Source organism: Artemia sp. Qi Xiang Cuo, chromosome 6 (assembly GCF_049724085.1).
Source record: "Artemia sp. Qi Xiang Cuo chromosome 6, ASM4972408v1, whole genome shotgun sequence".
Taxonomy (NCBI): domain Eukaryota; kingdom Metazoa; phylum Arthropoda; class Branchiopoda; order Anostraca; family Artemiidae; genus Artemia; species Artemia sp. Qi Xiang Cuo.
Genome location: NC_142799.1, coordinates 14,422,814 through 14,437,861, shown reverse-complemented (window position 1 = coordinate 14,437,861; position 15,048 = coordinate 14,422,814). Strand labels below are relative to the sequence as shown.

The 15,048-nt window shown below is 34.8% G+C and overlaps 1 protein-coding gene across 1 annotated transcript in view; it reads right to left on the bottom strand.

The window, feature by feature from the left end:
- The window catches only part of PolA1 (DNA polymerase alpha catalytic subunit), a 104,897-nt gene that overhangs the window by 66,643 nt on the left and 23,206 nt on the right, over positions 1-15,048 (bottom strand). The window contains exons 3-6 of the mRNA XM_089090503.1: positions 11,127-11,290; positions 6,930-7,036; positions 2,506-2,575; positions 174-347 (exon numbers count right to left, since the gene is read on the bottom strand). Of these exons, the coding sequence (XP_088946629.1) occupies positions 174-347; positions 2,506-2,575; positions 6,930-7,036; positions 11,127-11,290 (515 nt within the window). The remainder of the gene's footprint in view (positions 1-173; positions 348-2,505; positions 2,576-6,929; positions 7,037-11,126; positions 11,291-15,048) is intronic.

Below are 15,048 nucleotides of genomic sequence, written 5' to 3'. Positions count from 1 at the left end.
TGCACTATTTGCAATCATTATAAACATCCATGACCATCACTGGCCCCACGAATCGCTCCATACATTTTTATCGAGTTTTATTTGCCTTTCAACAGACTCTGAGATTCTTTAGAATTTGTGGATAGCCCTCTGGGTTTCCTATTAATAATTTATTTGAATAATCAAGAACTTACATCATCATCAAACGCACTTTCAACGTCCATAGTATCTTCTTTAATTAACTGGGTCGCTGGTGTCTCAACCTCTGTACTATGTGTAACATCAATACCTGAGTCCATTCGAGATAACTCAGAATCAACACTAGCTTCAGAAGTTTCTGCCCCCAATTTTGGTCTGTGCCCATTCCTCTAAAAGGAAAAAAAAATCACCATCAGACATTAATTATTATAGTTTGTACGAAAACCCAAAGAAAATGAAGAGAAAAAAACTAACTAATCCTCACAGTAATTAATAGACAAAGATGATTAAGCTCAAAGCTAAGTAGTAAAATTCAATAGTAAGATCTGCACCCGGTAATATTTCCATTCTTTAGAGTAACATTTAGCATTTTCAAAACCTGAAAATATGAATTTGGCAATAATGTCAGTTTTAACTTAATTGCCACGGGTTATACAAAACCAAAAAGTAACAAAAAATAATCCATTAATACATAAAAGTACAACACATGTATAAAATAATAAGAATAGTTGAATTTAATACAGAAAAAGAATGAGAAAAAAACAAACATTGAAACCTGCTAGCTATTTACCCAGAAAGAGAAAATTCTAGATTACAAGAAAAAAAAAGTGGACTGAAGAATAATTTTGATGAAGAAATACCTTTAATTAATTTAATTAGTTAAGAATTATAGAATACAATTACAAGTAAAAAAAATTGCAAAATTGTTTCTCAGTAAATGATCTAAAAAAGTAGTTTTCCGATGCCAAAAAAAGAAAAAAAATGCAGCTTCCCTACATGCTAAGCAAATATTTCCGCTATTTTTCCCCCTAGCAACTAAACTATTATTACCAAGTGATTCAGATGAATTATGCTTTTTTCTTTTCTTATTCAAAGCTGGGATTTTGAAAAACAAAATAAAAACTTGGGGAGATCATACCACCACACATAACTGACTTATTTTGTTCTTTTTTTTATACAATAAAAGCTACTATTATGCTTACTACAACTAAAAAATTACGCATTAAATCAAAACCTGATAAGAGAGGAGACTCAAGGGTTTTAATATGAATTGAAAACTACTAGATGTCAGTGCATTGTGATAGTGACAGTAGACTGTTACCCAGCAGAATTAGAAAATCAGACGATTTTGAGGAAAAAGGTGCAGGGGAGGGGAGCCTATTTGCCCTCCAATCTTTTTGGTCACTTAAAAAGCCACTAAAACTTTTAATTTCCGTTCGAATGAGCCTTCTCAAGATATTCTAGGACTACTGGGTCGATACGATCACCCCTGGGAAAAAAACAAAAAAATTTATATATGCATTTTATTAGCTATATTCAATATTTATATTCCATCTTTATTTATCTATTTTTAATATTTGTTAAATTTAATATAAATCTACATTTAATTTGATTTAGTATTTGTTGCGCCTGCCTCGAAGCTACAGCAATAAAATAATAAAGGTAAAGAATAAAGCATTGGACTTTACAGTCCCTACCGGCGACTGAAGGTTCATGGCCCTTCAGTCGGGAAGTTCAATGGGGGGGGGGGAGAGGACCAGTCATCCTGTGCTTTTGCACACCCATCCTGCTTACCTCTCCCAGATTTCTTCAGGTACCCATTTAGAGCTGGTTCCACTCTGGCTAAGCTTACAGAGTCATGTCACTCAACCCCATTCCAAAATAAAAAAAACAGTGACACCAGGACTTGAACCTCTGTTCTCACGGACAAATAATTTCTAGTCTAGCATGCTAACCACTCTGCTAGGACGAGTGGAATTATATTAAAATAGAATTATTTAATAATAGAAAAATGAATATGAATAGAAAAATAATGAATAATATAAATATGGAATAATAATGAGGGTTTTGGTGCTCCTGAAAACTCATATTATCTAGCCAGGCACAGCTCCAAGCTTAAGGAGTAAGTTTATTCGGCACTACGTGTTAATCACCCACTCAGCTGGGTAGTGACCAAAATGCAATAGATTTTCAGCGATTTTGATTTAATCCGTCTTTGCTGTATATGTTCTTTATGTAGTTAAGAGCCGCGATAAATTATATTTACTATATTAAAATATATTTGTTATTCTATGTAAACTCCAATTTCATTCCTCTTTGGAGTTCCGTACTGATTGTGCCCATTTGGCAGAAGTAGTTCTTTTTATCTTCGGCCCAGTGTAAATCAAAAGTAAAAAGTACACATACATAGCTTATGTTTTATTTCGGATTTTATAGTCAATTGCATGATTCTGCTGAATAATGTTAGATGGCATTTGGAATTTTTTTTTCTCTTAGAGATAAACTTGAGTTTCTTCTCCTATCAGTTTCATATACACTTTGACTCACAGCTACAACAGGAGTAATAGCTTTCGGACGATACAGCTGCACTGTTGGTCTGTTTCCATTCAGGGAAGGCCTGAAAAATAAATAATATTTTGTTATTACAATGGCAACGTATACATTTTAAATAATAAAATATTTTCAAATTTTAGAGCTACATGGACATTTTAGGAAAAAATACAATACAAACAAACACAATTATAAAATAACGCGAACACTGGGATATGATGGGTATAGATCGAATACTTTTGAATTCTATATACTTAGAAACACCACAGTAAGAAACCACTATGCATTTTTTCCTGTTTAGGAAGAATACACCTTATGGACAATTCCCATCAGATGGTTTGAGCCCAAATGAACAATGGTAAGACAGTAAGATGGAGCACATCAAATCTGCCCATGCGAAATCAAAATCACTTCGTACTCTTAATCAAAGGCATATTCAAGATATTTGTTCTGGTGGGGGGGGGGGAGAGTTATAAAAAAGAACTTAAAACACATCCACAATTTGTTTGTACACGTTTTTCTTACGTTTTTACGAGTCGGACATTTTTTTTTTGGGGGGGGGATCAAATCCGGCACTCCCTCCCTGGATAAGACCTTGCTTTTAATATAAAGTTTATCAACATTTGTATGAGAATAACCCAAGATATATTTATAGTTCACCTCAAATATTAGTCAGTTGCGTTTCTTGTTCTTTCTTGTGCAAGTTTGAATAACTCGCAGATAATCAGCATCCAAAAAACTCATACGCATCAGTTTTATTACAAACGTATTTTAGCCTTTATTCCAGCTTTGACAGGATTTAAGTTGTTTTTTTTACTAAGATTTCCGGATTATCCCAAGCAGAATTTATTACAAAATCTAGTTTAATTTGTCCGTCGCAATCCCTTTTATTATGCTTACCCTTTGTCAGTTTGATAATTTACAAAATTACTAAAGCATATCACAGTCAAGAAACCATTGAGTCCAGCAAAATTTCAAATTAGTAAGTCACCACAGCAGTCAATTGATGGGTAGACACACATACAAACAAAAATCATACGTATCCTTTTAATGCGCGGCTAATGTTCCCTAACTGAAGATTTCATAATATGTTTTACAGGATTCGACAAATATTGAAGCTTTTTTCAAAATTAGCCTTTAAATTACCCAGGACCAGTGGCGAATCTCCAACATTTTTATTGAGGGGGGAGAGGAAGGGGGTCCATATCTGGATAGTCAAAGGGCATGGGATGTATAATTTTTTTTCACCATATTATTGGGGGGGGCAACTGCCCCCCCCCCCCCCCAAACGACGCCCCTGCCCAGGACATCAAAATACAATCATTTTCCCACTAAACCAACCTCCTAGTCCTACCTGAAAACAACGATTTCATAAGGTTTTTCTTTTGGTTGTTCCAAAATTAAGAGGCTATAGGGCAGTATGATATTTCGTCAGTATTGACACATTGAACTATAAAAATAGATCATCCAAATTAATTATAAAAATTGGACTACACTTTTCGTCCGTAAAAATTCAAACAACAACAATCAGTTGGTTCTTAAAGACAGCTACACCTTCTTGAGCTGTTTGGTGCTATATTTAACTCCTTTTCGCTAATTTTTTTTATTTTTTTTTTAAATAGAACCCGATTTTCCAGAAACTTCATGGCCGCATTCGGAGTCCTTTTCAGTAAAACTGATTTCCAGACTTTTTAAAATATATATGTATGCGAAATTTTCCACTTAACCAATCCCAACAATCAGATTTCGCTTTCACTACCCTTGGTACTATCAACGTTGACAACGTATAAACGTTGTGCATTAAAAGGAGTTCCTTGAAAAGAAAAAGAAGCTTCTCGAAGTCATTGACATGTATATAGCAAAAATAAGTGCTGCTATAGATACGTTGTGTCATTGGGCCACTTGAAGCGAGGACATAAGTAAACGTTCCTTTACCATCTCCTCCTGTCCAAAGCTTTTACCTCGGACAGAAGATCCCAAAACATTTCAAATCATTATATTTTGCATTAAAACATATTTACAAATACTTGAATACTCGGGAAATGTGCAATCATTGTACACCCTTATCTGGAGCGCTTAGCTATTTCTTATCACCTTACGGCCTATTAAGTATAACTATTTTAGGAATAGGGTATTTTTCTGGCCAGATGACCCTCGGATAAGAACATGTCCAAGAGGCCATATCAACCAATGGTTTTTTTATGTGTTAATTATGGACGTTATGTCGTAAGATATAGCAAGCAGAAGCAACCTTTTTCTTATAAGTAATGTTTCTAATAACAACTACAACTATTTCATGTGTTTTTTTCTATTTGATAAATATGTAAACTGATCAAAATGCAGTAGTAGCTCAGAAATTAACAACCGAGTCGCACTATCAGACAATATACAAGTTTAACAGATGGTTTCCAAGGGTACCGCCGACAGACCTAACTAATTTTTTTGTAAGGCTTTGGTACAATTATTGCTGGATACAAATTTGAAAAAAAAAAAAAATTCTCAGACAGCTACAGGAAGACTTTTTCCTTTCCAAGTGAAAAAGAAAAAATCACTAAATTCTTGATGTAAAAACGCTAAATTGTCATGGAGTTTTTTTTATTTTTTTGAATGGATGGTGTTTGGAAGAGTCAAGCTTAAGCAAATCAAAAGCACTAGTTCATTTTAATAATCTAAAAGTTCAACAGAAATTGAAAACTTTTCAAGAAAGAAACTGCCTGAGTCCTTGCACGCCAACTCGCATAGCTATACAGAAGTCCGACTGTTCGTCGTTTATGAGGAAAAATAAGACCACTTTTTGTAAGGAGAGACGGGTTTTAACTGGGGGGGGGGGGGGTGAGGTAATTTCTAGGCTACCATATTGCAATTTTTCCATGGAGTTTGTTTCGATCCAATCTCATAGGAGAGGGTGCAGTTTCCTGGAACCCCTGCGCTCCCCTCCCACATGTGTGCAGGTTTGACTGGCTTGAAAATGTTATCTCTCCCCCTGTGCATGTAGTTGTGCAATACACCCTGTCTAGTCCGGGAGATGAAGCAACCAGTTAACATGGAAGACTACAGAAGCCTGCTGTAGATTCCTAAACAAGAATAGAACATATGCGAGTTTAAGATAGGATAAACAGTAAAACTAAGGGCTAACTTAACTTCAATACAGAAAGCACCCCAGCAGTGGGTCATTGTTAGCCCAGCGGGTCATTGTTTAGCCCATAGTGCCTAGCCCATTGTTAATTGAAGACAGTGCTTATTATTTCTTTTTCTTCTTTTTTCGACATAAGTTATATATTTAGGTAAGGGATTTACCAGGGAGAATATATTTGAGACACTCAAAATTTTTAACCACTTTGTATGTTTATAAAGTTTATATTAGTTGAAGAAACATAAACACGGGTGTCCATTTACCAAAGTAATAGTTTTTGAAATATCTTCCAAAGTCCAAACTCAAGAATGATTAAGACAGTGCCTTTATGAAAGGACCATATTGAAATTATAACAGTAAGTCTACTACCGTTCAAAGGTTGCACCGGGTGCCATGTCTAAGGAGCGCTATAGCCAAGTTTCTTTTAGAGATGATTGTATTATTCATTTGCTAGTTCACATATAATTTTCAGTTCGAGGGTGAGGACCTCAGGTCAATATTCTCCCCGGATGCCAACCACCCTGAGTAAGCCCGACTAAGTGTTTATCAGTTCTTAGCTATGACAGATAGGGATGGTTTAGTTACGTCTTTGCACACTTTAATTTTATGCTTGAATAAACTAGTTTATATGTTTTCTCCCTGTGCTTGTTTTAGTGACACATACCTACCCTTTTAAAAAGACTTTTTTTTCGCTTGATACTCCATTTGTTTAAACAGAATAGACAAAAATTAAAGAATTTCCCTAAGTTAAAAACTAACTTTGATTCGTCATAAGTAAAAAAGAACTTGTTGGGACAACAATTTGACCCAGGAAGCCTCCACTTCGTGCCCATATTACCCATCTCCCCTCAATCTGGTAATTTCAGGATGTTAAAAAAGCTTTTTTTTTTTAATAATTCACCCATTTCGGGTGTTTTCAAAAGCCCCCCCCCCTAAAAAAACCTGTATATGTACTATCTGTAGAAATTTGATTTCATCTCCTCCCATCTATCATTTGTTGCGTGTCGTTATTCAATTGAAGATATACTGCTATTCTTGGCAATTAAATAACAACCACCCATGTTGAGTAGCTTGTCTATACAATAAATAGGAATTATGCATAAAATACATTGCTTCATAAGATAACAAACGACCAGCGACGTTACATTTATCCCCTGAAAAGCGTCTCAATTCATTAATCTGCCGCAGCTGCCACATTGAAGTTCTTCAGCCAGGGTTGTAAAACTTCGCATAGCAGACCAGGGTCAAACCCATCGCTACTAGTATATAAGCCAAAGAACAATCTTACCTGGACGCATAGTTTGATGTTTGTGATCTATTTGGCGTGTGATTATCTTCTTCTAATTCTTTCATAAACTCATCGAGAAGATCATCGTTATCAAGTTTGGCTTCTTTCTACGAAAAAAAAAATAAGAAGAATTGTGAATCTTAATAACATTTTAATCACCGTCTAGTGAATAAGGTGTTGTGTTCTGTGTTTCTTTGTTATTAATTAAAAAAAACTTTCCAAAAAATAAGTTTTTCAAAGAAAAGTAAAGGCCATTTTAAAATTAAGATAAGTACATAAGAATACATTTTAAAATTAAAACTAAACATGACCAGAAATTACTATTAAGGAATAAGTGAAACCCAAAACTAACATAAATTAAACAAACAATCATAGAAAAAAAAACATACAACAAGTAATAATATAAATGAATAAATAGATCTTAAAGCGAGTAATGTTTCGATTGAATATGAAAATCAAGCTTAAAACGAAAACAAGTATTTTGCTATTAAAGTATAAATGAAACTTAAAACGAACAGAAATTAAATAAACAATCAATGCGAACAAACATACAATATATATTAATGTAAATGAATAAATAAATTTTAAAACGAGTGAAACTTAAATATGCAAATCAAGTTTGAATCGAATAAAAATAACTACAAACAAGAGTTTGGGTACCGTCTCACTGCAGAAGCCTAAAACCTACTGCGTCATTGGCGCTTTACTGAAAACAGTTCTTTGAAATATTTTCACTTTTGTAACTTTAAGAAATCAAAAATTAATTAAGATTTTAGGGAATAAATATCAGCATATGTATATTAAATTGACAAAGCACATTTTTTTTCAGTAAACTCATTTGAATTTTTTTTTTTTTCAGTGAAGTACAAATTATATTCTGGCTTTTAGAAAGCATAGGGGTTTTGAACCCTACTCACATTAATTTATGCTCGTTTTGAGTTTGACTCTAATATTTATTTTAATTTTTGCTCCTTTTTGGTTGCAAAAAGTTTCAAGTTCTTATGGCATGGGGGGGTGCTTACTGTCCGACTATTCTTGACTTGAAAAAACAGATCTAGAACTTTGAATTTAAATCGAATGAGGCTTTTTTCAAAGTCTACACGATTACCTCTTTGATAAAAGACTTATATATGGACATGGACAGATTGCAAAACTTGTGGACAGCGATTGACAACAATGAATGGATCAAAAAATAGTTCCAATAAGGGGGTTTAGACCACTTGCTGACACAAAGGGATCACGACTGTTTGGAATTGACCTTAATAGGATTTTATGCGCCAAAGCAATTTCGCATCTATCACAGAGTATGTATTTTAACCTTATACTTGGATAATTATAATAGATTTCCTATGTGTTCTTCCCATACAAAACCCCTTCCCATAAGTTATAAACCCACCTTAATAAGTTATGCCCCAGGACATTACTTACAACGCCTACCCCTGGGCCCTGGTGGGCTGTGTCGACACCGGAGTTTTTTGTTATCAGAACTTTGAACTATTTTAACAAAATTTCTATCTAAAATTTTTTATCTGATGCGTTTAGGGCATGGAGGAGGGAGAGGGGCTGGTTGTCCTCCAATCTTTTATTACTCTTAAAAAGTGAACAAGAACTTTCAATTTTAAATCAAATGAGCCCTCTCTAAAGTTTATACGAGCATCCCTTCCAAAAGAAACAATATGAAGGATTCGGAGAATCCTTATATTACAACCATGGCCCTGAGGGCTTTGGGGGAGTTGTAATCCTCAAAGACCTAATTTCCAGAACTTAAAACTACGTTTAATAAAATGGCTGTCTTAAAATTTTGATTGGATGTGTTTGGGGAAAAGGTGGGCGTGAGGAGGGGGGTTAGTTGCCCTCAAATCCCTTTCGACTATTACAAAGGGCACTAGCCCTCAGAATTTCCAATCGAATAAGCCTTTTTTGAAGTTTCTACGACACCGCCTTCTATAAAAACCTTATATGCCCCCAGGGCATAAATCAAAACCCTTGCCATGAGGGCTGTGGGGATTGTCCTCCTCAAAAACATATTTTCTATCTGGAAATCAACTACGCTGAACAAAATGGGTATCTCAAAATTTTGATTGGATGTGTTTGGGGGAATGATGGGCGGGGGGGGGGGGGCGAGTTGCCCACCAATCACATTCGACTATTGAAAAGGGCACTAGCCCTTTGAATTTCCAATTGAATGTGCCTGTTTTGAAGTTTCTACGATAACTCCTTCTACAAAGACCTTATCTGCCCCCAGGTCATAATTTAAAACTCGTGCTATGAAGGTTGAGGGTGAGTGTACCCCTCAAAATCATTTTTTCTATCCAGACATCAACTGCACTTAACAAAATGGATATGTCAAAATTTTGATTGGATGTGTTTTGGGAAATGATGGGCGTGGGGGAAGGGCTAGTTGCCCTACAATCACTTTCGACTATTAAAAAGGGCACTAGCCCTTTGATTTCCAAACGACTGAGCATGTTTTGAAGTTTCTACGACAACGCCTTCTATAAAAACCTTATATGCCCCCAGGCCATAACTTAAAACTCTAACCCTGAGGGTTGTGGGGGAGTATCCTCCTCAAAAATATATTTTCTATCTAGAAATCAAAAACGTTGACCAACATGGCTATCTGAAAATTTTGCGTGGTGGTGTTTGGGGGACGGATGGGCGTGGGGGGGGCTAGTTGCCCTCCAATCATTTTCGACTATTAAAAATAGTACTAGCCCTTGAAGTTCCAATCAAATGAGCCTGTTTTGAAGTTTCTACGACAACACCCTCTATAAAAACCTTATATGCCCCCAGCGCATAACTTAAAACCCTCGCCCTGAGGGTTGTGGCGGAGTGTCCTCCTCAAAAATATATTTTTTCTCTGGAAATCAACTACGCTGAACAAAATGGCGATCTGAAAATTTTGATTGGATACGTTTGGGGAAATGATGAGCGTGGGGGGAGGGGGCCAGTTACACTCCAATCACTTTCGACTATTAAAAGGAGTACTAGCTCTTTAATTTCCAATCGAATGAGCCTGTTTTGAAGTTTTTACGACAACACCTTCTATAAAAATCTTATATGCCCCCAGGGCATAACTTAAAACCCTTGCCCTGAGGGTTGTGGGGGAGTATCCTCCTCAAAAATGATTGGAGGGCTAGTTGCCCTCCAATCATTTTCGACTATTAAAAAGGGCACTAGAACTCTCAATTTTCAATCGAATGAGCCCCCTTTGAAGCTTCTACGACGACCCCTTCCATATGAAGTGCCTCTGGAAAAAAAAAAAAAAATGATAAATAATAAAACATTGGAGCCGTATGGCCTTTACTATAGCAACACTACAGCGTTGCCTCTGATAATATATGCTTGCATACATTTGGATAAGCTTCTTTACAAAGGAAAAAAAAAAGAATGTTTTGCTACGTGAAGACTAATTGAAGAAAAGGCCAAGACGGATAGTCTGAGTGAGAGGCACAACTGGCATAAGCCTTTTTCGGAATATATAAGAATATACAATTTTAGCATTTTGCATCACCATTGTATATGCCAAACTCCGATTCAACATGCAGCTTCTAGCAAGTCTACGTATTAAGTTTGGACTTTCTCATATACTGAACAATCTACCCTTCAGGGAGCTCCTCACTAGAACTGACCAGGATAGCATCCAATTATTTTTATTATTTTGTTTTACGTAATAAGTTCATGTGCCTCCAGGGTACGGAAATTATCAAGTTATTCCAAAATTTGAAAGTTGCTTATCCAGGTATTACTGTCGTTAGCCAAATAGGTTAAAATCATTGGGCAATTTTTCAAAACCAAGATAAAAAGGTCCTGTCTGTCCTAGTCCTTTGAATTATTTGTCTTTGTTTGGTCTTACTATTTTTTTTTATCCCTTTTTTGCTCTTCTCCTAGTTTAATTGTATTTAATATTAGTTTTTCTCTCCTTTTTACCTAGTTTATTTGTATTTAATGTTAGTTTTTTAGTTTATTTGTATTTAATATTAGTTTTTTTATGGTCCGTCAAGATTTGATGGTTTTCCTCAATAAATAAACAAAAAGGTCACATATGCAAAACCTAGCACTCAAGTAGAAGTTGGATCTCTTTTCAATCATATCTACAATTAGAGTGGGTATCATCTCTCATGTAATTGAAAGTCGGTATAAAAGCAGTTTTGCCAAGAAAAAAAAAGAAGAAAAAAGAATAATAATGTCACATACTTCCTTCTTTTTGGGCATTGTCATGAGCATATTCTTGATGTTTCCCTTCTCTGACTTTCCAATAGACCGCTTGACTGGCTTTTTGTCTTTTGCTTTGGCGATACTTTCGTCATCAAGATCATCATCAAATATCTCTCTACCATCTTCAATATAGCCAAGTCCATCTGGAACAAAGAATAAGAAAATTAGGTCCGTAAGAAACTAATTCATAGATGAAGACAGTAAAGCATGTCTTTAAATGAATATTTGAATATATGTTCATATAAATATTTTATAAGAATTTTTGCCTTGATGCCAATTGTTTCACCTTCTTTTTATTCTTAGACTTTATTTTTTTTTTGCCATTGCTGTTTTTTTGTCTTATTTATTTCTTATTTTGGTTTACACCGTAATCCAAATTCGGCACATCTTCACTCTTGATAGACAGTTTTTGAAAACATATCTTACCTTACCTTAAGAATAAGAGTGAAGGGGGAGATATTTACATGGTTGTGCCTGGAGTCACCAAAAGCTGAGTTTTAAACAAATTTTTAGAAAATTCCCTCTCGAAACGGGTATCGTGGCAATATGGCGGAGGAGGAACCCACGGTCCACTTGGAAGGAGAAAGGGTTTGCCCTCAAATCATAATGGCTGAACAAAATAGTCAACAATCTTCTGATTTTTTTCTTTTAACCTTCTTTCAAACAGTGTGTAAATCGTGTACATACAGTTTTGTCTCCAAGTGTTTCCGTGCTGAAATGGGGACAGAAGGTACATGTCTCATCTTATTCCCGACAAAACCATTTCAATCAAAGGGACTTTCAATGACAGGTTTTTCTTGCTATTGAATCTTCTCAAAAAACTTAGTGTCCCTTTCTTCTGAAAATAATCTCAAGCGAAAATTAACAGGCCTCATGCTTTTATGAACGTGAGCGACCATTAAGAAATTTTTATTTTTGGCGATTTTGGTACTACAACCATTACAAATTTTTAAGTTTGACTTTTTGCAAACTAGTAGGCTACTATTGACAAGTCAGCAAAGCATCAAACCACCTGAGGCTGAAACAGCTGTGTATGCTCGTTTCTATACAGCTGGGGGGGAGGAGGGTAGGCTAAATTTATCAAGTAATTATATAATTGTATTCTTGTATGGTTTCAATTAAATTTTAACTGAATAGAGACCGATTTTCTAAGAAAAAATTAATATCGTAATGGAATCGTAATTGCCTGCTTCTCTTAGATGCCAATTATGCTAGACAAAAATAATTAAAATTTAAATATTGTTGTTGATCCAGGTCGTGCATCGAGCTTAGTGTAGTTAAGACCTCAATCAACCTTAGAAATACATACAATCTTAGGCCTATTATTTTTAAGATTGCAAGAGATTTAAGAGAATTCAAATTACTAGGATAAAAAACTAACCAAGCTGTTAGGCGTACGTACCAATGATGATGTCAGGCACAAATCGGTTCTCCGTTAGTCGTGTCCCGCTTGGCCGTGTTACACCAAATAACAGAAGAAAATTTCAATCTAACGTGTACAAACATTTTGCTCTTTCAGAAATCTTCTGTTCTGGAAGCATAAATTCTGACATGTTTGCTATACTTTTAGTTTATTTTTACAGTTTTAGCTGAAACCCATTTGTAGTTGAACAGAAAATCGTTGCAATCATACTATTTTCTTGAACAAAATACGGTATCTAATAATTAAGTCGTATTTGCTTGAAAGTCGCAAGTTCCATTGCTGAATTGGCCAATTCCAGTAACCCCTTAATTATGCATCCCTGTTACAGCTTTTTGTTCAGTGTTTGATTTGCGCTCGTTCAATTTGCTACCTAAAACGGTCCTTAGACGTTCCCTCTCTAAAACATATTGACAAATATTTCCGAACACCTACACCTCAGAGCAATACACCTTCATTACTGGTGGCTTTAAGAATCCTACCCTAGGGTCGAAAAATTATCCTTATATTCATCCAACTAAGAAAAAAAAAACCTGTACCTTGGCTATTCTACATTTTAGATCTACACTGCATTGAGCTCTCTTACTAATAATGCTACCAGTGCCCATTGTGCCCCTGCTTCTACCAGTCTTAGTCCACCAATACATAGGTAGGAGGTGACATGAAAATGCTTGGCTCTAAACCCGTCACAGGTAAAAATCTATGTCAGGGCATCATCTCCATTCCTGGGAATTTCCATCCAAGAAATCCACTGATCCTTCGAGCACCTCTTCATTGGGTGTTAATATTAACTTGAAGTGGCGTATATCTCACTAAGCACGTTATGCAAGAAAGGCCACTGATCCACTTTGGGTCTCTAACCAAATAAACTGAAAACCCTTTCGCGAGTCTAGTTAAAATAAGATTCAACACGCGAATATTTCTCATAAAAAAACAGTTGGGATAATGGGGGTTAGAGGAACGAAGAGCCAACTTCATGCCTCAAATCATACATATTGAAAATCACCTCACGTTTTCAATTTAAAAGACGTAAACAACGTAAAGGTTTTCTGCAGAAAGTTTGATGTTGGAAGTATAAGGAAAGAGCTGTTGGAGGGATCACCATTTCATACGAAAAACATTCGTTCAAAACAAAACTAGCTTATATCTCAGCCTACCCGTAAAAAAAAATAAAAAAAAAAATAACACAGCAAAATATGAATTTTTACGGTTAGTAACTCTTGGACACAAACGATCAGCCAAAATGAATTTGAAGGTTTTAGTTCAGCCGTAAGGCATGGACAAGAGCCAGATTGATGTTGGGAGTATAGGGAAAGAGCTGTTAAAGGGATCACCATTTCATACGAAAAATATTCATTCAAAACAGATCTAGCTTATATCTCAACCTATCCGTAAAAATTTTTTTTAGATCGATTTTTAGGAAAATCTTAGGATGTCAATTTCCCCAAAAATTTTTGTATATATATATATATATATATATATATATATATATATATATATATATATATATATATATGTGTGTGTGTGTATATATAATATGAAAACATTTTTGCAGGGCCCTTTCAACATATTAAGGAGCAACCCCGCTCAATAGTAACCTAAACTGCTGAAATTTAATGAAACTTATATATATTTGAAATCAAAATAATAAGCCAATTCTTTTGATATATCTATTGGTATAAAAATTTTTTTTCAGAGTTTCGGTTACTATTGAGCCGGGTCGCTCCTTAATATGTTGAAAGGGCCCTGCAAAATTTATTTCATATTATATATATATATATATATATATATATATATATATATATATATATATATATATATATATATATATATATATATATATATATATATATATATATATATATATATATATATATATATATATATATATATACCGGTTATTATTTTCAACCGCTGTTGAAAAATCTGGAAGCGTTGAAAAAACCGGTTATTATTTCGGGTGATTTTAATTTTGATCTTTTGAATCTCGATGTTGGAAATAATAAGGAGTTTTTAACTATGATGTTGTGTTCTAATTTTCTTCCAAGTATTTCTCTGCCGACAAGAGTTACAGCTAATACAGCTACATTATTAGATAATATATTTTTTTCTCCTGTTTTATTTGATGCTGAAAAATCGTCAGTAATTTTGTCTGATATGTCAGATCATTTTCCGGTGAGTGTTCTTTTAAATTTAAATAATAGTAATAAACATTAGTTCGCCAATTGCTAGTGAAAAGCTTATTCTCAATGATAATCTAAAGGAGGTTCTTGGCTTAAAGCTCAATGTAATCAATGGCAAAAGTGCCGGAAACATTAATTTCATTTTTGCAGACTATCTACCTGCCTCCACCACGAACACTTGTATATTTCTCTACGCTTCATTTGTGGAAACATCTCGGGTTGGTAATTCAAATGTTCCCCTAAGATTTGGACCTAATTTGGATTTAAGCACCTAAGAAATGGACCTAAGATTTTCCAA